This window comes from Corylus avellana, chromosome ca6 (assembly GCF_901000735.1).
Source record: "Corylus avellana chromosome ca6, CavTom2PMs-1.0".
In the NCBI taxonomy this organism is placed as follows: Eukaryota; Viridiplantae; Streptophyta; class Magnoliopsida; order Fagales; family Betulaceae; genus Corylus; species Corylus avellana.
In genome coordinates this window covers 6322213-6349703 of record NC_081546.1, presented here as the reverse complement: position 1 = coordinate 6349703, position 27491 = coordinate 6322213, and the positions used below count along the sequence as shown (strand labels likewise).

General features: G+C 34.0%; 3 protein-coding genes across 3 annotated transcripts in view; 2 read left to right on the top strand and 1 right to left on the bottom strand.

The window, feature by feature from the left end:
- The first annotated feature begins 426 nt into the window (after positions 1-426).
- On the top strand, positions 427-3527 carry LOC132184892 (wall-associated receptor kinase 5-like). The gene is made up of 3 exons (XM_059598679.1): positions 427-1436; positions 1606-1752; positions 1858-3527. Exons 1-3 carry the CDS (start codon positions 533-535, stop codon positions 3267-3269), a joined length of 2463 nt encoding a protein of 820 aa, XP_059454662.1. The 5' UTR covers positions 427-532; the 3' UTR covers positions 3270-3527.
- A 5877-nt stretch (positions 3528-9404) lies between these two features.
- LOC132185079 (uncharacterized) lies at positions 9405-12752 on the top strand. Its single transcript, XM_059598904.1, has 4 exons — positions 9405-9440; positions 10461-10811; positions 11642-11774; positions 12436-12752. Exons 1-4 carry the CDS (start codon positions 9405-9407, stop codon positions 12606-12608), a joined length of 693 nt encoding a protein of 230 aa, XP_059454887.1. The 3' UTR covers positions 12609-12752.
- Positions 12753-13484: 732 nt separating this feature from the next.
- The window catches only part of LOC132185078 (SKP1-like protein 1A), a 14247-nt gene continuing 240 nt past the window's right edge, over positions 13485-27491 (bottom strand). Inside the window, exons 2-3 of the mRNA XM_059598903.1 lie at positions 15338-15649; positions 13485-13887 (exon numbers count right to left, since the gene is read on the bottom strand). Of these exons, the coding sequence (XP_059454886.1) occupies positions 13714-13887; positions 15338-15649 (486 nt within the window). The 3' untranslated portion in view covers positions 13485-13713. The remainder of the gene's footprint in view (positions 13888-15337; positions 15650-27491) is intronic.

Genomic DNA, 27491 nt, shown 5'->3' with positions numbered 1-27491 from the left:
AAAGATACTGGAGCTAAAGATAAATAGTTTGATAATTTTGCTCAAAAACCTAAACTAATTATACTAATGAACTTTAATCTACTAAAATATATTAACTATTACTTTTCCAATATTGTGGGACTCTTTGCACGTTTCACGAATCTTTACTAGGGCACAGACACTGCCCTAGTAAGATCTTTGTCATTCACTCACTGTTTGGATAAAGTGGGAAATTTTCAATATGCCAATACTGCCATGTTTGTAGAAGTTTGAGAGATATAGGGATACAAAGAGCATTGGACTATCTTCATTTTCTCTCTCTCTCTCTCTATGGAACATTATTTCTCGGAAAATGACTCGACTCGTAAAAGATACTTTGGACCTGTTATTTTTGCTATATGACATAAAAGTTACCGGCTGAATTGGTCTTGGATCGTTCCATATGCGTTTATAAAAGGGAAGAGTGTAGTAGCTAGGGCTGTCAAAGCACATCTATCGATCTAAACACAAAATATAAGATCGAAAACACTCGTTAAAAAAGTTCCAGCAAGGCATGGGGTTGAGTGGGAAGCTTTTGCAGATCATAGCACTGCCTGGAGTAGTGATCATAATATTTGCAATTGTGGCGGCGGAGGCAGCAGCAGCACCAACAACAACAGCAAGTATTCCAACTAAGGCCAAGCCTGTCTGCCCCACGCACTGTGGAGATGTAGAAATTCCATTCCCATTTGGCTTCACTGAGGGCTGCTATCTGGATGACAGTTTTCGTATCACATGCGAAAACTCTTCGACACCAAATTCACCAATGATAGGTAATATCCGTGTAAGAAATATATCCACCGACACTCATGAGATTCTTGTCATGAATTGGGTAGGCCGAGAGTGTTACCAATCCAACAACAGTTATTACACGAACAAACCCAGGATCAGGTTGTCCAAGTACACCATTTCCAACAGCAAAAATAGGTTCACTGTTATCGGCTGTGACACTATCGCATACCTCAGTGGGTACCAAAATGGAGAAGAGTTCAAGATTGGGTGCTCATCCCAATGCCCTACCCCTACCAATGTGGGGAATGGGTTTTGCTCTGGCGTTGGGTGTTGCGAGGTAAGGTTTCCGTATGGACTCAAAAATATTAGTATTCAAGTACAGAGCTTTAATAATCACGAAAATGTTCGGAACTTCAATCCTTGCGGCTATGCTTTTGTTGTCGAGAAAGGCCAGTTCAACTTCTCCGCCACTTATCTCCAAAATTATACCAACCAAACGGTTCCATTGGTGCTTGATTGGGCAGTTGGGAATCTCACATGTGAAGAAGCTCGGAACAAACCGAATTTCGCATGTAAGGATATTACTACTACTCAATGCATTAATATCCTGGGCGGGTACCGTTGCCAGTGCAAGCAAGGTTACCGAGGGAACCCATACCTCCTCCAAGGCCTTGGGGGTTGCCAAGGTAATTTATACATCGAAAAAAAGTAAAAGATCAATAATTGTTTCCTGAATTCAATATCACTTTATTTTTATGACATTTATTTCCCCCCTTCGCGTTTCAATGTATGCATGTATTTCATTAATTATGATTATACTATGTGGTTGGCCTGCATTCCTCACTTGATGTGCAGACATTGACGAATGTTTGGAAGGGACTCATAATTGCACGAACCAGCACTGTTTCAACATACCAGGCAATTATACATGTGGTGATTGTAAAGATGGTGAAGGTTGTCCTGTAGACGATGTCCCACCAGCAATTATTGGGGTTGTCATTGGTAAGTAAATTTACCATTTTGTACAACTTTAGATAATATCATGTATGCAATTAATTACACAAACTTTAAATCTTGACCATAAGGTTTCGACTTTTCCAAGTTCAGGGATTGGCATTGGCTTAACTTCTACACTTGGGGGTAGCTGGTGGCTGTACTTGGAATTCCAGGCAAGAATATCTATTAAGCTTAAAGTAAACTTCTTTCGCCAAAATGGGGGTTCAGACTTAGAAAAGCATCTCCAACGATCCACCGCTAAAAATGCCAAAATCTTTACTTCTGAAGAGTTGAAGGAGGCTATCAACAACTATGACAAGCGTAGGATCATTGGCAAAGGAGGTTACAAAGGATTTTTACCAGATAATACAATTGTTATCAAGAAGTCCAAGACAGTGGATCCAGACCAAGCTAACCAGTTCATTAAGGGAATTATTCAACTCTTTGAAATTGACCATAAGAATGTTGTCAAACTCTTGGGCTGTTGTTTAGAGACGGAAGTTCCTGTGCTAGTCTACGAATTTGTCTCAGAACGTACACTCTTTGAGTATATACATGGTGAAGACAACACATCCACCAAACGATGGGAAACCTATCTAAGAATAGCTGTAGAAACAGCGGATGCACTATCGTATCTACACTCTTTAGATATAATTCATGGAGATGTCAAGCCCTCAAACATACTGCTTGTTGATAATTTCACTGCGAAAATCTCCGACTTTGGAATTTCAAAATTGGTTCCCCATGATCAAAATGACGTAGATACTGTAGTGCAAGGAATTCATGGATACCTGGATCCTGAATATTTACTGACGAACCAATTGACGAAGAAAAGTGATGTTTATAGCTTTGGAGTGGTCCTTGCGGCGCTACTAACAGATGTAGCTCCATCCACTAGGTCCAAGAAAAGAAGAATGGTCCTCGCGGAGCTACTAACAGATGTAGCTCCATCCACTAGGTCTCCATCCACTAGGCCCAAGAAAAGAAGAAATGTTGTTATGCATTTTCTTTTCAATAATTTTCTTTCTTTATTGAAAGAGATTCTATTGTCTGAACTTCTTGGTTATGATATAGGTGAAGAAGGGAATAAGGGTGTGGATGAAGAAGGGAAGGGTGTGGATGAAGAAGGGAATAAGGATGTGGATGAAGAAGGGAATAAGGATATAGATGAAGAAGGGAATAAGGGTGTGGATGAAGAAGGGAAGGGTGTGGATGAAGAAGGGAATAAGGATATAGATGAAGAAGGGAATAAGGAGCAAATCAAGGAAGTCGTTAAACTTGTAAAGATGTGCTTAAGATTGGAAGGGGATGAGAGGCCTACTATGGAGAAATTGAAAAATGAATTAGAAGGAATATTAAGCAAGACAAAGACGCATTCATCGGTTAATGCTCATGAATCAAATCTGGAAAAACAGGCGGAACATGACTTGCTTGGTGGTCAGAAACCTCACGCTGACGTAGACTGTGGAAGTAGCATATGTAACATTAGCCTTGGGTGTTGGCCGACGAATGTGGGCATGTAACATATATCATCTCTTCATGGCGTTTGTTTTTCAGTTTTTCTAATGCAATTTCCGGTTTAGGGTCCTAAAAGGATTTATGTTTACTTTCTCTCTGATTCTGCACCATTCTTCATGTGTTGAGTATATTCTGTTATGGTCATAAGATCGAGCAATCAGTTGGTGTTATTTGGAGTAATTATTTTGTTGTACTATGCTGTCTTGTATAGCTGCTGTGGGATTGTATATCTGTTTTGTGTTTGGCAAGTGTAGTTTGTTTAAATGTGGAGTGGTAGGTAAGAAATTTCCAATAAAGTGTAGAATGATTTGTTTTTGTTTTTGTTTTTTGTTTTTTGTGAGAATGTGGAATGATTTGAGAATATGCAACATTTCATTACCTAATTCTTACAATGAGTGGGCTATTGCATTTTCAATCAACCTTCCTAACTTGTGCGTGAGAACAGTCAACTCAACAGTTTTAGTGTCTATTCATTAAAAAACACGCTTTTATTTTTTTATTTTTTGTAATTAACAAAAAATAATTGTTACTACTGGTCTTTTAATTCTCATTAATTGTTCAATCACATGCACTTATCTAACTTGTACTTAATATTTTTCTCAAAAAAAAAAAAAAAAATTGTACTTAATCTTGATTGTCATATCATAATTATAATTAAATATTGTTTAATTATGACCGTTAAGTCATATTTGGTAGAAAAAATTATTTTATTTCAACGGTTAGAACTAACTTGATTAATCTTATTGTTGATATTATTAATGATTTACTAAATCCAATCATTGGATCTCACTTAAAAGCATCCTTCGGTCTAGATTAAATCACTATATCTTACAAATACTGTTGGGGATTATATCGTAAATCCTAATTTTATCTCTATGCTAACATTCAATGTTTATAATGAATAAATGTTCACTGGTTAAATGATTTGAGAATTTGGCATATCAAAATGTCTTTTACATGCTTATTACAAAAGTTCATCATATTTATTATGCATGTGAAATGTCTTAAGATTACATTGAATATGACTATGAGTGTGAGTAACTTGGTTATCACATAATGTCTTAGTCCATAATCTTTATATCCTTAAACAAATAAATTTCGCAGTCGATAAATAGAACTGTGGCATTCTATTTTGAGAAAGACTATTACACCGAATCTTGGTGATCTAATTTGATCACGTAAAACAGTAACTTCGGATTGATGTGTATATGCTGAGACCCTGAGGCGTTGGACGGACAAAAGAGTTGTCTTTCCACAAAAGCTATTGTCTATAAGGAAAGAAAATAACTTCTTAAAGACTACTTAGGGAATTGTGGACTCAGATGTAGCATGTATGTTATTTAGATGTATCAAAGAGTAAGCATATCATCAGTCAAAATAACCTCAATATGTTGGGTAATCACATGTAGCATTGAGGGAAAGCCTTTTCCAATAGGGAATACAAATCTTTGTCGAAGAATAAAGAAACAAGAAATTTCTCAAACTAGTCCAAAGTATCTTTTATAAGTTGAGTCATTTTCGAGAAATAATTTTCCATAGAGAGAGAAGAAATGAAGATAGTCCAAACTTGTACATCTTTGCAGGTTTCAGGAACCTTTCAATTATTGGAGAATCCACTGCCTTTTGTTTGGTAAGTGGGTCAAGCAAAAACTGCCTTTACATCAATTTAATTAACAACGTGTAGCACATTGGACGCTGATGCGAGCATAGCTCACAAAAAAATCGTCATCTTGGATAGCGAAGAGCATCTGAAAAAATAATCCCTTGCCCCCCCTTTTTTTTAAAGCAAATATTGAGAAAAGGTAACATGAATTAAAACAATGGAAAATAGATCGACTCTCCGATAATAAACTTAAAACAAAAATTATAGTGCAAAAAATACAACAAAATAATAGAAAATTAGTTAAAAATTGACACGGTCCTTTCAATAAGGGCCACATAAAGCAGTAAAAAGAGGGGTTGCAAGTAAGGGGTATCGTCGTATCGAAAAAGTAGAAGATAAATAATAATTTATTTTTCCTAATCGTGTTTCATTATGATTATAGTATGGGGTTGATATGCAGACATTGATGACGAATGTGGGGATCAAACTCTCAATAATTGAACGAGATAGTGTTTCAAAATTCAACATAAAAGGCAATTATACATGTGGTTGTCCCAAGTGGGGATGGGAGAAAAGATGGTGTTTCAATAATTACGTTTAAAAATCACATCATATTTGAGAAGATGATCTAGTCTTTCTTATATCATTACTCTTAAATTCGTATGTATTGATTCTTGTTGCTTCTTCTTTGTTTAAAAAGTTTTATTCTCATTATCCACTTCATCTTTTGAACTCGATCGATCTCATTATCCACATCATTAAAAAAATATCTCGTCAACAAAGTTTATCCATATGTGCTCTTAAAATTTTCAAAATACAAGTTGTGGAAAGACAAAGGAACCCCTGGCCCACTAAATAATGCTGTGACGTGACCGATTACCTGAAATATGACAGAGAAGTGGGGGGAAAGGATTATTGTATGTTTCTCTCTATGAAAAAAGATTCGTGGATTATGAGCTCTAAAGTCAAAAAAAAAAAAAAAAAAAAAAAAATTCTTTATAAAAGCTACTATGTTTTATTCATATTCGATGTGATTTAATAGGAGATGGGAATTCGAATATATTATTAGATTAATTATGATTGTAGTAAATTCTGCTATTGAAGAGTCGAGATCAACCAACTTCTGTAATCCCACTTCTTCTACCTTTACGTCAATTTAACAACGTGTAGCTAGTGCAGTGTAATCCCACAGATAAATAGTTTGATATATAGTTTTGCTCAAACAAATTAAAGGAAGTGAGAGCATCGTGATCCATATATATGATGGGAAACAACAGTTTTCCTATTGCCAAGACTTGGGGAGAATATAGATTATATAAGGTATGAATTGGTAATAATATTGTAAAGCAACCAAAGTGGGATTTAGAATCTTAAAAAAAAAAAAAAAATACAAAACAAAAAAAGTGGGATTTAGAAATTGTCAATTGTCTTGTATCACGTGCATGTGAAACCTTGTTCCAAAGGTTAACCAAAAGAATTATAAATTGTCTTAGAATTTTCAACACACAAGTTGTGGAAAAGATAAATGAACCCTTAATTAACCCGCTAAATAATGTTTATCATACTGATTACGTATCTTGGATGTCAGAGAGAAAAGTGGGGGGAGCGATTATTAATGTTTGTTTCTCTCTATGAAAAAAGATTCTCTGAATTATGCATGCGCTTATCAAAGCACTACAAAAAAACAGGCATTTTCTGACGTGGCTACAGTATCATATTTTTTGCCACGTCAGCAATTTTCTGACATTTAAAATTTAAAACGTCAGAAATTTTTTTCTGACGTGTAAAATATTTGAACGTCAAGAAAATATTTCAGATTTCAAAAGATAAACATTTATATAATTGCTGACGTGGTGAGACCTACCACGTCAGAATTTTGCTGACGTGGTAGTTTGCCACGTCAGCAAAATTATATTTTTATATATATATATATATATAGATAATTATTTATTATTTTTTTGAGTAGATTCCTGACGTGCCATGTGTGGCACGTCAGAAATTCCTGACGTGCGACACCTGGCACGTCAGAAAATCACCAAAAGTGGCCCAACAAAACTCAAAAAATAGGCGGGATTTTAAACTTTTTTTCCCTCTTTTTATTTCCACCCTCAACTTTTTCTCTCTTCATTTATTTTCCCCACACATGTGCATTCTCTCTCCTGCATGTCTGACTGCACAGCACCGACTGCACAGCACCTCTAAAGGAAGAAGAAAAACAGAAGGTGAGAAGGGAAAAAATTGAGAAGCATGCAGCAGATCGAAGCAGAAGAAGAAGAAAAAGAAAAGGAGAAGAGAAGAAGAAGAAGAAGAAAAAAAAAAAAAATGGAGAAGAGAAGAAGAAGAAGAGGAGATCGAAGATCGGTAAGAAGATTTTTTGGGTTTGTTAGATTGATTTTTTGATGGTTGGTTTTAATTTTTTGAAGATTTTTTCGGTTTGAGTTTTTGAAAATATTTTCAAAAACTCAAACCTGCAGAACTGCACCATGGAGATCGAAAAGAAGAGGGAGATAGTGAGAAAATGGAGAAAAGGGAGAGCTCATGGAGAAAAGAAGAGAGCTAGCTAGAGAGAGAGAGAAAAGAAGAGAAAAGAAGAGAGGGAGTGGCCATGGCAGATCCATGGCAGATCTGCACTACCGTGCAGAGAAATTCCCAAAAAAAAAAAAATAATAATTTAATTAAAAATTAATTTTAATTAAAAAAAAAAAGAAATTCCAGAAAAAATTAAAAAAACGAAAAATTAATTTTTTATTTAATTTATCAATTTTCTGACGTGGCAGTTTAAATTTCCTGACGTGTGGGACAGTGGAACGTCAGAAAATTCTGACGTTTTACCCACTGGCACGTCAGGAAAAAAATTTTCCTGACACCTATGCTTCTGACAATCGACGCACGTCAGAAGCGCCACGTCAGAAAAAATTTCTGACGTGTCAGACACCCCAACACGTCAGAAAACTCACGTCAGAAAAAAATTGTTTTTTTTAGTGAAGTTACTTTATAAAAGTTGATGTGATTTAATAGGAGATGGGAATTCGCATATATTATTAGATTAATTATGATTGTTAATTGGAAAACTAAGTGGGTCAAGCAGAAATGGCCTTTCACGTCAATTTAACGTGTACTACACTGGATGCTGACGCCCACAAAAAATCGACATCTTGGATGACGAATAGCATTTCAAAAAATTAATCCCTCCCCCGCACCACCATTTTCAAGAAATGATCATTCACATGAGAGAAGTTTTATATCAAATTCATACTTCTTCTTTTCGAGTCTCATTACCTACATCTAAAATTATCATTAAATTTTAAATAAATTATATTTAAATTTTAATTAAATAATAATTTTAAAAAGTACATCAATTTTAAGAAGATAAAAAGATGATATCTAATATTATTCTTAAAAAATATTCCGTCAACAAAGTTTATGCGCGGGTCTGCTACCTCTTAGAATTTTCAGAACACAAGTTGTATAATGACAAAGGAACCCCTGGCCCACTAAATAATACTACGACTGATTGCCTTGAATGTGTGAAAGAAGTTGGGGGAAAAGATTATTGTTTGTTGCTCTCTATGAAAAAAGATTCGATTAAGCTACATAAAATGGTTTCTATTTTTTATTTTCGTAAATTATTTTTTCACTCACATTATCCCACCTCCTCCTCGTATGCATTCTCTCTTGCGTTTTATTCCCTGTCTTCACTGAAGTTAGAAGGCAGCCGGAGTTCGTCGGTCACCTTTGCCGTTCATTCTTTGACTAGCTTCTGCCGATCATTCATTGACCTCAAGTCTTGGCAATGGGAAAAGTGTTTCCCATCACATATATGGATCACGATATCCCACTTCTTCTACCCTTTTCATTTTTTATAAAAAAAATAAATTATTTATTTATTTTGATCGATCTTGTAGACTTCCACCTTTTATAGTCGAGTAATAATAATTATAACACCAGCGTGAGTAATTGTCCACTCATGCTGGTGTATTTTATAATATAACTTTTTTAATATTACTGTTCAAAATTTGTTCTGTTTACTTACAATTGTCTTTTATAATATATATATTTTTTAATATTACTGTTTAATTTTTATTTTAATAATATAATAATATTATAATACACCAACGTAAGTAAACATCATTCGTGCTGGTATTATGATTATCACTCTTCCATGTAATCTAACTTTCATTAACTATTTGCGGGGTTGGGCCAGAAATCACGCCTTTCTTTAAGTTTTTTTATTTTAATTTTTTAAGTGGCCACTTTAACGTGTAGTGTCACTGTATGCGGACGTGGGCATGGCCCACAGAAAATAGTCATTTGGATGACGAAGATCATTTGGCCTCACTTCCACCCCCTACCTTTTTTTGAAAAAAAAATTAAAAAAAAAAAACCAAATATCGAGAAATGGGTGCGTGAATTATTACACTGAAAATTAAAAATCTTTTTTAATCTTTTTCAAAAAAGATTAAAAAAGATAAAAAAAAAAAATTAGTAGAAAATGAGTTAAAAATTAACCCGGTCCTCCTTATAGGAAACACATAAAATGGTAAAAGCACTAAAACAGAGGTCACAGAAAATGGTATAATTGTTGCAAGACTCTTCAATCCTACTCGAACCACAATGCAAGGGATGCAGACATGGGCTAACCCTCAACATGTGCTTTAACCTTACCTAAAGCAGTTCTCTTTTTTATTCCTTTTACCATTTATCATTGAGGGGAGAACTTACTCTCCCCTGTATCTTTCCCTCTCATTTCAGTTTCTCTTCGTCCAAACACCTCCTCTACAACTCTCAAAGCTTCCCTCGTTTCACAAGGCAAAACTCAAGCCTCAGGACCCCACCATACAACTACAAAATGACATTCACGTATTTGGTAGCTTCGATCGTTCGGCTCCCCATAGGGACACCACCGCAGACCCAAAAAAATTCCTTAGCTCCCTAAGTATAACCAGAAATTTGTCCCCCCACACTCAAAATCCTGGTTTCACCCCTATTTCAACATAAAAGGCAATTATACATGTGGTTGTCCCAAGTGGGGACGGGAGAAAAGATGGTGTTTCAATATTTTTTTTTAAAAGTCACATCATATTTAGAAGGATGATCTAGTCTTCCTTATATCATTACTCTTAAATTTATATGTCTTGATTCTGGTTGCTTCTTCTTTGTTTAAAAAGTTTTATTCTCATTATCCGCTTCTTCTTTTGAACTCGATCGATCTCATTATCCACATCATTAAAAAAATATCTCGTCAACAAAGTTTATGCATATGTGCTCATCGAATTTTCAAAATACAAGTTGTGGAAAGACAAAGAAACCCCTGGCCCACTAAATAATGTTGTGACGTGACTGATTACCTAAAATGTGACAGAGAAGTGGGGGGAAAGGATTATGGTTTGTTTCTCTCTATGAAAAAAGATTCGTGAATTATTAGATTTAAAGTCATAAAAGATTCTTTATAAAAGGAGGTTTGATATAAACACAACACAAACCCAACTTAAAACCAACTTCTCTCCTACATGGCATTTATTTATTTTTATTATATATTTTTTTAAAACCAAATCAAAGTTCTGTAAAAGTCAAATTTTCAGAATTCTAAAAGTTCTCTCTCAGTCCCTCGCTCTCCCTCCCGCGCGCACCCTCTCTCCTCCAGCGAGTTCATCGGCCACCGGAAATCCCCTCTCAGTCCCTCGCTCTCCCTCCCGTGCTCACCCTCTCTGTCCTCCGGCGAGTTTTTCGGCCACCAGAAATCCTCTCACTCCATCGCTCTCCCTCCCGCGCTCACCCTCTCTGTCCTTCGGCGAGTTCTTCGGCACCGGCGAAGCTGTCCGTCTGTCGCAAGGTTCCGTCCACTGTCTCTCTCACTCCGGCGACGTCTACAGCCACCGGCGAAGCTCCTGTCTCTCTCTCACTCCGGGGAAGCCGAAGGCTCTCTCTCTCTCCTCCACCGGTGGTAAGTAATCCCTCTCTCTCATCCACATTCAAAATCTAGGGCTTTTTGATTTATGTGTAGTGGGTGCTAGAATAGTGTATTAGATTTATGTGTATTTAGGGTTTAGATTTATGTTTTTTTGAATATTATTTAGGGTTTAGGTTTTTACTTCTTTTTCTGTTGGTTGAGGCTGTGTTTGTTCATGCCCGAGAAAGATAGTTTTTGGTCAGATTTCTCATTTGCATTATTCTCTGCGGTTTGTCAAATGTAAGTCCTTGTATTGCATTATTTCTTTTAGTAACAACACTATGAATTGTGAATAAAAATGTACCAATATGAATATCTCTGTTATTACTTTGGTTTTCTATATATCTCAGTTTTTTGGACTGTTTCAAAGTTGATTGTTGCTTTCTGGATTTAACATTAGTAAAATAAAATTTTTGTTATAAAAAAAATATTTTCTTTTATCAGGGGAAAAGAAACTTACTAGATGACAATGTAAGAGTATTCTACATCAATTGCAGTACATTCGGTTAGGTTGGTTATGGTCTTTTGTGCAAATGTTTTTTTTTGGCAATATTGAGAAGAGAGGTGTGGACACTTTATTGTAGTTTCGGTCAATGTAATTTATAATGCATAGTATGGGAGCTGAATTCCAATTTGCAGTAGATAGAATGATAGGTGGTAAATAACAACCACATGAAGAGCGGTTCAAATCCTAGCATGACCAAAAACCCAAATATATATATATAGGAAAGAAACAAAAACCATCTTAGTTGCATATGATCTCGTTTGTAATTACTTTCATCTTGGTTCTTTTTTAAATTTTAACTTTTTCTCAAATATAACAGGTGACTGGAGTAAGCATGCAAAGTGTTCTAATTGGTGAGAATCTTGGCGGCTGTGCATTTGTGTGTGGATCATTGAGCTTCTTGGACAAAATCGCATGTGGGCTTGCCTTGTATGTTCTTCAGTCGTTTCAAAGTATGTCATCTGAATCTTCATTCTCTGCAACAGCTTTAACATAAAGGATTTTCTCATATGATACTAGGTACTTTGTTGGGTGTGTATCTGCAGATTCTGCACACCCATGATTATTCAAGTATTACGGCCCCATTTATTTCGGCATAAAAGATTGTCTGGAAAACTTTTTTTTTGTTTTTTTTTCCTTTTTTGCGTGTTTGGAGAAGCATAAGATAGTGGTCAGCCCAAAACTGTTTTTCGTTGACCACTGAAAACATAAAGGCTTCTATTTGTTGGGCTTGTAAAATGTTTGCTGGGCTGTTGTTTTTGTTTCAAATGTTAGTGCTGTTTTGATTCCTGTGTACTAGTTCTTGGTGTTTTCTGTAAAGATTCTGTAATCTGGAACCAAAACGGTGGAAAACACCAAGAACCAGTATATGTGCCATGTAGTTTGATCAAATGTTTGGAAGTTTGATACTGGTTTTTCCGGACATGTAGTTTCTTCTAATCTCCAGATTAATTCCTCTGTTATTTGTTGTCTTTGTAATTTGCAGACTCAATCAGTAACATTAACACTTTTTTTCCCTTTTTTTTTCTGTGTAAAATTCATGAGTTCTTACTCAAATGCCAATAATAGTTCTCAATTTAAACTCTATTTAACTTCATATATGCTCAACTGCAGGTTCCTCTCCAGCAGTTCATTTGACCAGTCCAATACATGTCTATATTTCAGTTACAAGGATTGGTTTGGGTCTCATACCACCATTTTGTTCACTAGTTGGGGTGGCAGTTACATACACCATGAAACTCCATACCCCTTTTTCGAAACCTATGATGGAGCCACTGTTGGAATAGAGTGTGAACAAAACAATTTCCTTTAGACAACTCTTTCTTTAAGATGTTGGAGCATTTGCTGCAGGTTTGATTATTTTCCGGGAAAAATTCTCTATAGTGTAGCAATTACATAGGAAAGGACACAATTTTTGGCTAAAGATCTGGTATAGAAAGCATGAGAATTTCTTCTTCTTCATTGAAGTCATTGTTATCATACCCGCCGGACTTGTTTATGTATTTAATCATACGATGTTTAATTTGTATTCAATGATGAAAATTCCATTCATTGATTTTTTCGCGTTTTATGTGATGATGTGATCTAAATTTTGTCGTGCTTATTAATGTCTTTTGTGCACGTATCTTGTTGAGCAAAATAAGTTTGGAGTATAATCCTGACCACAATTAGTGTGCACCAAAAAAAAACAAAAGAAAAAGAAAAGAGAAACACTGACTGCAAATGGTAAGAAGATTGATAGATACAAGGCATGATTGATTGCAGAAGGCTAAAACCAGAAAAACGGATTTGATTATGATGATGTTTAACCACTTTGGATGCTGTTAAGGTTGATCATTTCTCTTTAGCACATTATCATTGGAAGATAATATCAAATAAATGTTAGGATGAGATAAGGAGCATATACATAGCAATATAAATGAAGCACCTACAAAATTCTACATCTGGCTCATTAGATAGAGCTATTATAAACAACCCACTGAAGAAATCTCTTTGGACATAGCATAATGAGACAACCCCCTGTCTCACGACCTCTGCAACCAAAGCTCAATTGGATCCCCTCTAGCAAAGTCAATGGTGAATCGCCTTAATCTAACAAAGACTAAATTGTAGATAAAAGAATCACAAGGACAAAGCACTGAATGAAAACAGCATATACCATATTAACATAGAAAAAAAAAAGATCCATTGAACATCATGGGAAAAATAAATGGAGAGGGAGGGAAGTGGGGCCAAGGTTTGAGCAAAACAACCATTGTCTACAATAGTAACAGCCAGAATAGTAAGTTAATATCTTAAGAAGTCTTAGATAGGTAGAAACAACATCCCCTTTTGGCAGCACAAAAGAGAAACATAAGCCACAAAAAAACAGATGTGCTTTATTTTGGATCTTCACTCAAAGGCCCATTGATTCTCCCTGCGAACCTCCTCATCTTCCTCTAGTGTGAAGTCATTCTTAATGTTGAATGTCTTGCGGATTTCCTCAGGAGATTTGCCCTTGATCATGTCAGCCACTGTCTGGCAAGTCAAATCCAGCAAGCTCTTGATGTTCAGATAGTTTGCAGCCTGCCAATCAGACATACTCCAAAGTGAGATTGAAATTTAAGGTGTGTGAATATGGTTGAAGTTACTCATATAATGCAATAGTAGTTTAGTGCATGTTAAATGCAAGAACAAACACCTTTCAATGAACACCCAAAAAAAAAAAATCTACCGCCATGATGATCTACAAATTGCAGGTCCAAAAAACTTGTGCTACTAACTGGACCTTCAACAAGGAGAGAAATCCCATAATTTGATAAATTTAGTCATCAACCAATTCATAAGCATAAACCATATTGTATTTGGAAAAGTAGTTCAATCTTATTAAGACATAGAAGGTAAGGCGTAGAGGGGCACAACCTAAATAGAAATAGAGTAAATGAGATAAACACCCACTTATGGAGAAGAAGGAAAGAACATTCAAAATTGAAAAAAGAAAAAGAAAAAAACAAACGAGAGCCTACGCTTACAGAAGCAATACTTCACAAAAGAAAACAGATAGAGCTACCAAACGAATTCCTTAAATAAAAGACTGGAAAAAGTAACAAGCCTGATAAAAGCAATATTCACTTAGCCAAAAATTCACCTAGATGATGACCCTAATACTTCAAAGACCCATAAGTCCATGTTCCGATTCATTACTTAATAATAGCACTTGCCAATTGCCAGTGCATTGCAGCCATTCCAAACACTTTAAACACTAGCAACTATTTCGAGACAATTCCTTGATACTGGATGCTTCACTTTTGCAAGCACACTTATACCATACACTTCAAACACTTTTATGAAGCCATTGGCAATTCCTTCATGCCTTGCTTCAGCCACCAATCTAACATATATATATATTAACCCAACAATGCTAAAAGATTGAGATATGAAGAGGTCATTATCTGGAATATTTCATTATCATTTTCTCCGCTCACCAATTCAAACCAAGTTCTATACATAGTCTTTGCAAATATAAGTACTTTCGGGAAAATCTCACTTTGTTAGAGACCAAATAAACGAGAAAATTGAAAGAAAAAAAAAATTATTAAAAAAGAACAAACTTGGACAACCGATACATACATGTGCATGCCTTTTTGGGTCATCATATATTATAATAGTATGATGAATAAATCAAAGAGAAATAAAATTTCGATCATAAACAAAACCGTCTCATTTGACATCTTCAGCAATCTCTGTTCTTATTTGATTACTTCTTCTCATGCTTTCTCTTTGTTCTTATTTGATTAATTACTTCTTCTCATGCCACTTCAACGCCATAACATATTTAAAGGTTGTTTGGTCAATAAACAACGGAAGCACTCAAATCTATTTACTATTCCCCCTGAATATTTCTCACCAACCAAACAAAAACACATCAAAGACACTGAAGCCGAGAAAACAAAACCAAAACCCTAATTAGAAGAAAAAAAATCAATAATAAAAAGATCTAACAGGGGGATTTGAGTTTATAAGGAAGAAGACACACTAGGATGAGATCGAAGAGGGTGGCCTGGTCGACCTTGACGAACTCGGCGTCCCAGGCCTTGAGGTCGTCGTCGTCGGAGGTGGAGCGTTCTTCGGACGCGGCGGCTGCTTTTGGGGCCTCGACCTGCTTCTTGGAGTACTCGGTGGCCGAAGACGTCGCCGGAGTGAGAGAGACAGAGACGGAACCTTGCGCCGGAGTGAGAGAGACAGGAGCGACGTACGGACAGCTTCGCCAGTGGCCGAACAACTCGCCGGAGGAGAAAGAGGATGAGCGCGGGAGGGAGAGCGAGAGACTGAGAGAGGATGTTTGGATCTGAAAGGGGAAAAGAAGATCTGAATAGTTTAAAATTTCAACTTTTATTTTTTTTAAAAAAAAAAATGTCACGTAGGAGAGAAATTGGTTTTAAGTTGGGTTTGTGTTCTGCCTTTAACATTTTTCTTATAAAAGCTACCATATTTCATTCATCTTCTTCTTGATGTATCTAGTTAGTTGTAATATATGGTTATTTTTGTCCGCCCAATTTTTTAAAAAGGGCAAAAATAACCCTTCACTACAATTAATTGAATATATATTCTTCCGTTCAAATAAACTGGACAAACCGTAATTCATTTAATAGAAATTCGAATATATTATTAGATTAATTATGACAAATAAATTCACCAACTTCTGTAACCCCACTTCTCTTCTTCTACCTTAATTTACGTCAATTTAACGTGTAGTGCAGTGGACACGGATGTGAGCATTACCCATAGAAAATTTGTCATCTTGGATGGTTGAGAAAGGGACACATATGGGAATTAAAATACTCAAAAAGAAAAAAGTATGCTCTCCAATAACAAATTTAAAATGAAAATGAGAGTACAAAAAGCACAACAAAATAGTACGAAATTGACCCTATCCTCTCAATAAGGGCTTCATAAAGAAGTAAAAGCACTAAAACAAAGCTCACAGAAAAGATGCTGGAGCTAATTAAAGATAAATAGTTTGATATATAGTTTTGCTCAAACAAATTAAAGGAAGTGAGAGCATCGTGATCCATATGATGGGAAACAACAGTTTTCCTATTGCCAAGACTTGGGGAGAACATACATTATATAAGGTATGAATTTGTAATATTGTAAAGCAACCAAAGTGGGATAGATTTAGAATCTTACAAAAAACAAAAAAAGTGGGATTTAGAAATTGTCTATTGTCTTGTATCACGTACATGTGAAACCTTGGTCCAAAGGTTAACCAAAAGAATTATAAATTGTCTTAGAATTTTCAAAACACAAGTTGTGGAAACGACAAATGAACCATTGACCCGCTAAATAATGCTGATACTAATTACCTTGAATTTGTGAGAGAAGTGGCCCGGGGAACGATTATTGTTTGTTTCTCGAGTCTATGAAAAATTAATGATTCTTGGATTATGTGGTCTAAAGTCATAAAAGATACTCTAGTCTCTAGACTAGCAAATGAGCTGGAACTTACAAAAGCTACTTTATAAAAGTTGATTTAAAACAAAAAAAATAAATAAATAAAAACAAATATTGAGAAAGGGGCGAGTGAATTAATACACTGAAAATTAGTTCAAAAAAGATAAAAAAATAATAGAAAATGAGTTAAAAATTAACCCAGTCCTCTCGATAGGAAACACATAAAACGGTAAAAGCACTAAACAGAAGTCATAGAAAATGGCATAATCTTTGCAAGACTCTTCAATCCTACGGTAAAAACACTAAAACAGAAGTCTTGGAAATGGGAAAACTATTTGCCATCACATGGATCACGATATCCCACTTCTTCTACCTTTTATATATATATATATATATATATATCTCCTACATTTTCTCAACTTCCAAAAATTCTTATTTTTTATACGACATTGATAACTTTTTATGATTATTAAATAAAAAATTTACGACAAAACAAAATTTTTACATTTTTTTCATACAAAAAATTTTAAATTTCTATGTACTTTCATTTTAAAACCAAAAACTACTTACCAAAGCTCATTACTAAACAGACCCTATGTTTTTACTTTTTTTATTTGGTCAGTGGGTCAAGCAAATATCACCTTTACATCAATTTAACATGTAGCGCATTGGATGCGGATGTGAGCATGGCCAACAAAAAATCGTCATCTTGGATGGCGGAGAGCATCTGAAAAAATTAATCCCTCGCCCCCTTTTTTTTTTCAAGCAAATATTGAGAGAGGGTTATATGAATTAAAACAATGAAAAAAGGGTCAATTATCTAATAACAAACCAAAACTATATATATATATATATATATATATATATATATATATATATATATAATGCAGAAAATACAATAAAATATTAAAAAATTAGTCAAAAATTGACACGGTCCTTTCAATAGAGATCACATAAAACAATAAAACAGCTAGAGGTCGCAAGTTGGGGTATGGAAAGAGTAAAAGATAAATAATAATTTTTTTTTTCCTGGATTTCATAATGATTAATTAGAGTATGGGGTTGATATTCTTCAGTTGATACGCAGACATCCACGAATGTGGGGATCGAACTCTCAATAATTGCACGAAATAGTGTTTCAACATAAAAGGCAATTACACATGTGGTTGTCCCAATTAAGAGGGGACGGGAGAAAATTTAATTTTTTTTTTAAAAAAAAAAAAAGAAACCAAGGGGCCAATTTTTTTTTATATATATTTTTTTTAGATTTGTTTTCTATTTTTCTTTTTATGTGGGTGAAATAGAAATCGCATTTAAGTCAATTTAAAAAGGTGTAATGCACTAGACACAAATGCGGCCATGACCCATAAAAAAGAGATGCTCTTCAACAATAGATCAAAAACGAAACATATAGTGCAAAAAATACAACAAAATAATAAGAAATGAGTCAAAAAAAAATTTACCTAATCCTCTCAATAAGGGCCTCATAAAGACGTAGAAGCACTAAAACAAAAGGTGTAAGCTAGGACATGACTCTGAGTATGAGATTATGGTATTTAATGTTTTACTATTATGAAAAGTTTCTCTCTAAGAAGTACTGCAGCACTTGATCATAAACAAACTTCATCAAAAGTATGCATTAACTTTTATAAACATTTTTATTCCTTGTCCCCGCTTTCAAAAAGAAATAGAGAAAGAAACATTTTAAAGAAATTAAAATAGTAGCGGAATTGATGTAATTTTGCTATATGCCATATCCAGAGTTTATTCGATTTTTCTTGATACTAGTGGAGAAGAAACATTGTTATTGTTGCTTGTGGACGTAGACAATCTTACCCCATACCGGCCGTATGGGGTGGCCGAAACCACCCCCAGCCCCTTGGGGGTGGTCAGCCATCCAAATCCTGATCCGTTTGGCCAAGGGGTGGCGGGACGCCTGGCCGCTTCGAGTGAACCACCCCAGATCACGACCAGGGGGTGGTAGGCCACCCCTTGTAGTAATAAAATAGAGATGAAGTTCGGCCACCCATTTGGCTGGAACACCACCTCCTCATTTTCTTTTTTTTTAATATTTTGCTTTATTAAAAAAAAAAAAAAAAAAAAAAAAAAAAAGCAAAAAGTCAATTTTTGCTGCTGGCACTGTAGCTGGAACAGTGCCGTTCCAGCTACAGTGCCGGCCTGGCCTGTTCGCAAACATAGCCTTCATGAGCTTGTCCTTTGTGTTTTTCAAGAAAATTTAAGGCATTGAAGGCGACCAACTATTTTATTTGGGGGTGATAGCTCTTAACTAGGATATATTTGGAAACCAAAGCAGTTAATGATCAAGCATATTTGAGTAATTATTTATTGTGGAGATTCGAACTCACGCTTTAATACGCGTCCGGCTACTTAAAAATTTTTTGTACCATTGAGTCACAGCCACTAGTAGCGCATGCACTACAAACTACACGTTAATTTGGCATAAAGGTATTTTTGGCTTAACCCTAAAAATAGTTACAAAATGTTACATATATATACGAATGAGGATTTTCTGCAATTATCTACCCAAAAAGGAAAGCATAGGAGAGTTGCACCAAATTTGTGAGAGAGGATTCTTTGCCCGAACAATGTGTCTAAGCAGCAGACTTCTTGGTTGGGAGAACGCAAGCTCCTGCCCGAGCAAGGGAACCCAGGCCACCAACCAACCCCGTTCACATCTCCCTACCCAATTACACAAAGGACATGGGGAATTGGCTGAGATCCCCGGACCCCAATTGTAGGGGATCCCGGTCCTAAATATAGGCAAAGGCCAACAAAATTGTAATCAATAAATTAAGAGTAATGTTAGATGTCATCTTTATATCTTCCCTATATCCCTCTAAAATTGATGTGGATTTAAAATTCTAATTGAATTTGTCATAAATCACTATTAGATTTTGATCTAATAATAATTTTGAAAGTTATATCACTGTTGGGCGAACACAAGGACAAAGAAGGACATTTAGTATTACTCACAAATTAATGGGAAATGCTAGGTGTTTTTATAATATTCTCCTGGTATCCTTCTAACTGTGATGTGCCTTTTAAAATCACTAATAAATTAAAAATTAATAATGATAATCTCAAATTCAACGATAATTTTAAAAGTCATATCACAGTTGGAAGACACCGGGAAAACACTAGAAGAACACCTAACATTTTTCCAAATTAATATATATATATATATACATATATATATATATATATATATATATATAAACAATAGGAAAATTAAGTTCAAATTAAACAATCGTCATATTAGCATGAGTAATGCTACAAGTCCATTTTGTGCCCCTCTTGAGTTCTTCAAAGAATGATATAGCTATTAAAATCATCATTGGGCTTGTAATTGATTATTATTGGATTTTGATTAAATAGTGATTTTAATAGCCACATCATTATTGGAGGGACTCAAGAGAGACACAAAAGGGACTTCTAGAAAATAAATAGCTATTAATGAGGATGAAGGAAGGCATAATAGAATACTTATTCATATTCACTAGTTTAGTGAGAACACATATGCTCTAACTGGGATTGAACTTAAATTACTAAAATAACTCAAATGATTTCTTATTTTTATAAAACTTATCATTTTTTTTTTTCGTGGTGATCTCTTGATCGCTTATTTATTATTATTTTATAATCCAAATCTATTACAGGAAAGGACAAATTTTATCCTTGAAAGTTTCTGCTACGAATATGGAAGGAAAGTTTCTGAATTGGTCTTCGCTCCATTATCCATATGCCTTTAAAGGAAGGAGTCTATGCAGGACAATCAAAGCACATCTAATTAAACACAATTTTTAGAGAAAACTCTCCTCAAGAAAGTTGTAGCCATGGGCTTGAGTAGGAAGCTTTTGCAAATAGTGGTGGCCGGAGTGATAGTATTTGCAATTGCAGCAGGGGCAAAGCCCGAGTGCTTAAACAAGTACTGTGGAGATATGGAAATTTGATTCCCATTTGGTTTCTATGAGGAGTGCTATCTGGATGAGAGTTTTAGGCCTTGTTTGGGAAGCAAGATTTTCCAACTCAATCTCAAATTTTTTCTAAATTCAAGTTTGGCAATTTTTTAAACTCAATTCAACTCAACTCAAAAAATTTCAACTTAACTCAACAATTTTCAACCCAATTAATAAAAATTATAAATAAAGATTGAAAAAATAAATAAATAAATAAATTTAGGGTAGCCAAAACACTCCAAGTGGTGGCTGGGCCACCCCAAGCCCAACTTGGGTGGTCCGACCACCCCTTAATATTTTATTATTTTTTAAAACTTCTTATTATTATTTTTTTATTTAAATTTAAAATATATGTAATATTTTATTATTATTTCTATCAATTGGACATATGTTTCATTTATGACCTTAAAGAGATCTTAATTATTAATTGGATATTCTCTAATCCAAAATGGATAGAAGAAAATCCTCTACCGTGTTTGACCCACATTCCTTCGTGGGCCATAGGTCGAATAATGAAGGTTGTTGATAGAGGACAATTTTCAATCATATTTGCTTTAACAAAAGGGACATATATAGCGATTCTGACATCATATGAAGACATAATTAATGGCGTTGGAAAGCTCATTTAGAGGGTTACAAAGTCATATTTCATTAAGTTTTCCTAATTCAAATGTTTACTGAGTTAAAATAGACCGTAAAAAGAAAATTGAAAAGCCGTACAAAATTGCTCGTATGTTGTTTATGTTTGAACAAGCTTTAAAACAAGTTGACAAAATAGCTCGTTCAATAACTCATATGAAGTTGGGTTCGAATGAGTTATTCATAGATGCACTCGTTTAAAGTTGGGTTAGAACGAGCTGCTGTGTGAATTGACAATTCATGTAAAAATACGAGGAAACCATAGTTAGGTTCGAAAGAGCCTCTTACACGTTCAGACAAGCTCCAATAAATTTTTGTAAACAAACTTTTATTTGAGCGTTTTCTTAGGTTCAGGAGTCTAGGTAGTATAAATATATGTAATGGCTATCTATAGCCTTAATTTATTATGTTATTTTGACCAGTGATCAATGAAAAACACTTTTAAGAGTGGTTTTCTTTTCTATCCACATTAAATCTTTGATTGAGTATTAGTTTTAAGAAGAGTTGTAATTCTTATCTTGTTTGTCTTGGCAAACTAATCACTACACGCTGCATTAATTGATATCAAAGTCAAGTTGCACTGCATCAATTATTTAATTGTTGATGGAGATCTTGTGGGCTAAACAACAAAAAAATTCGTCCAAAGCACATTAACTAGCAGAGCAGGAACGTTAGTAATTACTACTCTTAACTATCGGCAAATATATCAAGGATTAAATTAAGGGTGAATTAAATTAAGCTGGAAGAGAAATGATAGGATTATAAAATATTTTACAAAATAATTTTATTGTCCTATTATAATTGAAAACGAGATAAATTTATATTTTAAAAATTTAATCATATTTTTTTTAAAAAAAAAAAAAAAATTAGAAGCCTAACAATTTTTCAGCTGAAAAGGCTAAAAAAAAAAAAATGGCTAAATAGAAAATTTCTTTTTAAACCATGAGATGGTAGAATTTGTAAATGGGTTAAAGTAATTCCAAAAATATTTATGTATAATATTTATCCCACAAAAGAAAAGGTAATTGTGAAGTGGGAGAGTTTTGTTCTCAAAGTTAGAATTGTCAGAGTCATTCATTTATGAGGACCTCAAAGGGAAGTTGTGGCATTTAAAACTCTCCGCATCCAATTCCCAATGCTCCAACTACCTCGCATTTACTCCGATCGACGGATGGACGGATGGATGGGACGGATGTGCTCTGCGCCTGCATTGGTGGTGGCTCAGAAACGACCACCCAATCTATCGTGATTCGTGAGAGAGAGAGAACACGTAAGCATGCATGTGAAGCTCATAAATGAGACAATTGGGGCTGAGATTTGTGTCGTCTTCATGTGGTCCCCCCCTCTGGCCTCCACGCACATCCGTCCCATCCATCCGTCCATCCGTCGATCGGAGTAAATGCGAGGTAGTTGGAGCATTGGGAATTGGATGCGGAGAGTTTTAAATGCCACAACTTCCCTTTGAGGTCCTCATAAATGAATGACTCTGACAATTCTAACTTTGAGAACAACACTCTCCCACTTCACAATTACCTTTTCTTTTGTGGGATAAATATTATATATAAATATTTTTGGAATTACTTTAACCCATTTACAAATTCTACCATCTCATGGTTTAAAAAGAGATTTTCTATTTAGCAATTTTTTTTTTTTTAGCCTTTTCAGCTGAAAAATTGTTAGGCTTCTAATTTTTTTTTTTTTTTTTAAAAAATATGATTAAATTTTTTAAAATATAAATTTATCTCGTTTTCAATTATAATAGGACAATAAAATTATTTTGTAAAATATTTTATAATCCTATCATTTCTCTTCCAGCTTAATTTAATTCACCCTTAAATTAAATCTATGTAGCATAATTGACACTTTTAAAAACGGATTCTCTCCATAACGGCATTACTCGAAAGGTTGTATATATATAATAGGCGATATTAGTACTTTGGATCACAAAAGGGACTCATTTTAGGACCAGCTGGCATGTGTTAGTAAAGAAATTCTTTTAGGCCATGTAGCTCTGAATTCACTGGAGGGGTTCCACTTTTTATTTATTTATTTTTTATAATTTTATTTTATTTATTCAAATACAATACAGGAACGTGGGAGGGGGATACAAGAGGAGTTAAACTTATTGTTTCTAAACCAAAGCATGAGATATCAACATAAAATGATCTGCTTATTAGAATGGGGAAAAAAAGTACAATCTGCTTGCAAAGATTAGCATACTTATGTTAGTTAAAGTACGATCTTCTAATTGACGTAAGGAAAAAGGGTTGTTAGAAAGTGAGATTTTCTTACTCTTATTTAAATGGAAAAGAGAATGAGATATCTCATGAAAATGCTTTGAAATACGAGACGAGAAGCAAGTAGCAACTACTTTGCCTAAAATGTATACTCTAAAATTTGCACATTACCATCATTTCAAAGCATTCCAACTTTAAAAAGAAGATAAATCTAAGCTAATATAAAAAATAATACTAGCAAAGTTCAAATTATTATTATTATTATTATTTTAAAAATGCTCATACCCCCCACCCCTTCTTTTTTTTTTTTTTTTTTTTTCTTCAATGCGGGGAAGAGGGGAGAGGGAAAAGTTACCAAAAAAAAATAAAATAAAATAAAGGCAACCGAGCCAACTCTATAATAGTTGAAAATATGTCAAATAATTAGAAAATATGTCAATTAATAATTAGGATCTCTCTTGAGAGATATTCTAAGGCCATAAATGAAACATATGTCACATTGATAGAAATAATAATAAAATATTCTATATATTTTAAATTTAATTAAAAAAAAAATAATAATAAGTTTACAAAAATAATAAAATATTAAGGGGTGGTCGGACCACCCCAGTTGGGCTTGGGGTGGCCCAACCACCACCTGGGGTGTTTCGGCTACCCTAAATTTATTTATATATTTTTTCAATCTTTATTTATAATTTTTATTAATTTGGATGAAAATTTTTGAGTTAAGTTGAAATTTTTTGAGTTGAGTTGAATTGAGTTTAAAAAATTGTCAAACATGAATTTAGAAAAAATTTCAGTTTGAGTTGGAAAATCTTGCTTCCCAAACAAGGTAGTATCACTTGTCACTCTGAAAAACCAATGATAGGTAATATCCCTGTAACAAGCATAATTATCTAAACCAACCCTCGTGATAAGATCTCTCTGATCAGTGGTCCCTCATTGTCCGAATAAAGTAAGACATTTTGAATATGGCAATACAGTTTGTATAAGTTTTAGAGGGACAATAGCTAGACATTTCAATTTTTTTTTTTAATTTGTTTTTTTTTAAAATAATTTAGTCCATTCAATAAATAAATAAATAAATATTATTATTTTTTTAAAAATAAATGTAGAGTCCAAATCAAAAAGAAAATTTGAAAGAAAAAAAATGTTAAATGCCTATCAACCCTAGCTTGAGAGATATAGGAAAAAGCATTGGATTCTGCAATAATTGAAAGGCACGTGAAACACTGAAACCTGGAAAGATGTGCAAGTTGATAGATGCAATTTATTTATTATTTTTGCAAACCATAAAAATGGGAGCTCTCAAAATATTTTTAAATCACAATAAATTTATTGTAAATTGATCAAATTTGGAGTGGCAAGAAGAAATATATGGTAAATTGTATATGTATTTGAATAATTGAATGGGTCATAACTCGTACGGAAGTGGGCGGCTAGCTATCGAGCCTAGCTAGACTGAAATTGGTAGATAATTAATGAACATTTCCTTTAATCTAATTGTTTAAATAAATACAAAAATTTATATGTTACTGAACTAATTAATTTTAAATTTTAATATGTCAAATTTATTTATCTTGATAAAACAAATTTTTACATCTATTTAAATCATTAAATAAAGTAAAGGGGTCAAATTTTAAAATATAAAAATCTCATATTTTAAAAAAATCTGAAATATTCTGAATCCAACATCATTAAGAGACTCAATGAGTGAGTCTACAATCACTTAATTCATTATGGGGTCCATAATTGACAGAGCATTCATTACGTTTCGGCGTGTTTGTCTATTCATTTCATTTCAGTAAAAAAATGGTCAAGTGTTGGCGTGCCCAATTTTCCCTCTTTTTGAGCTGAAATTTCGACATCAGTAGACCTAGTAAATGAGCTGAAACTTAGAAAAGCTACTTTATAAAAGTTGATGTGATTTAATAGGTGATGACTATTTTTTGGGTCATGCCACCACGCCTTTCTTTAAGTATGTTTTTTCTTTGGGTAAGTGCGTCAAGCAAAAATCGCCTTTACGTCAATTTAAAAACGTGTACTACGCTGGATGGTGACGCGAGCATCGCCCACAGAAAATCGTCATCTTGGATGACGAAGAGCATTTGAAAAAAGAGTAATGATACAATGAGGCGACCAGGCGTGCATTTGAAATTAATCCCTTCCGGGTCCCCTCCTACTCACTCCCCAGTCCCCACCCCCCAAAAAAAAACCAAATATCGAGAAAGGGGAGCGTGAATTAATACACTAAAAATTAGAGTATAAAAAAGATTAAAAAAAATAATAAAAAATGAGTTAAAAATTAACCCGGTACTCCCGATAGGAAACACCTAAAACGGTAAAAACACTAAAACAGAAGTCATAGAAAATGTTATAAATCTTTGCAAGACTCTATAATCCTAGATAAAAGCACTAAAACAGAAGTCATAGAAAATGGCATAATCTTTGTAAGATTTTTCTATCCTACTCGAACTCCAAATGCAATGAATGGAGACATGGGCGACCCTCAACATATCCTTTAACCTTACCTAAAGCAGTTTCCTACTAGGAGACGATTGATATTAGAGACGGGGAAGCAATCAAAATACGATAAACATTGACAAAATCCTAAGTAGGAACCATTAAAAGAGAGAATATATATATATATGGTATTACAAGTTTTCACGACAAGAACAACACACAATAGGAAGACTAAAACCCACAAGACTCAAGAAATATAACAGAAATAAAAAGCAAATATCAAAAATACAAAGTCAGTTAAACAAGGAAAAAGCATAATAACAACAAAAATCACCCTACAAACAGTAGCTAGCGTCTCTGAAGCTAGAAGCGACAGTTAAGGTTGAGATGTATATATATTAATATATTAATATATATTAGCACATAATTCCCGTTAAATTACAAAAATTTTCATTATAATTTAATTTTAAAATTTAAACACATTCCCATCTTATTTTTCATGTGAAAATATATATTAGGCTTCTTTTAATGAAAAGATATACTAAAAGTTATACAATGGTACATTATTGAACATGCACTTTGTTTTTTAATTGTACTGAACATTTACTAAATGACACAATCACACGTAGATGATTAAAAACATAGGACCATTGAATTTAGTTTAATTTATATATATAAACTAATAGATGGTAAAATCTTTGTTCTTGTCGGAGTAGTTCAAAATGAAAAGAAGTATAATTAAAGAGGAAAACAAAAATAGCAAGAATGAAACTTGAATTATTATCAAAGAATTACTAGAAAAAAAATAAAATAAAAAAATAGCAAGAATTTTCTGTGAGCATGGCCCACAGAAAATTCGTCGTCTTGGATGGTTGAGAAAGGGTCATATACAGGAATTAAAACACCAAAAAAATAAAAAAAAAGTATGCTCTACGATAACAAAATCAAAATGAAAATTATAACACAGAAAATACAATAAAATAGTAGGAGATGGATCAAAAATTGACCCATCCTCTCAATTATAATGGCTTCATAAATAAGTAAAAGCACTAAAACAAAGCTCACAGAAAAGATACTGGAGCTAAAGATAAATAGTTTGATAATTTTGCTCAAAAACCTAAACTAATACTAATGAACTTTAATCTACTAAAATATATTAACTATTACTTTTCCAATATTGTGGGACTCTTTGCACGTTTCACGAATCTTTACTAGGGCACAGACACTGCCCTAGTAAGATCTTTGTCATTCACTCACTGTTTGGATAAAGTAGGAAATTTTCAATATGCCAATACAGCCATGTTTGTAAAAGTTTGAGAGATATAGGGATACAAAAAGCATTGGACTATCTTCATTTTCTCTCTCTCTCTATGTAACGTTATTTCTCGGAAAATGACTCAACTTGTAAAAGATACTTTGG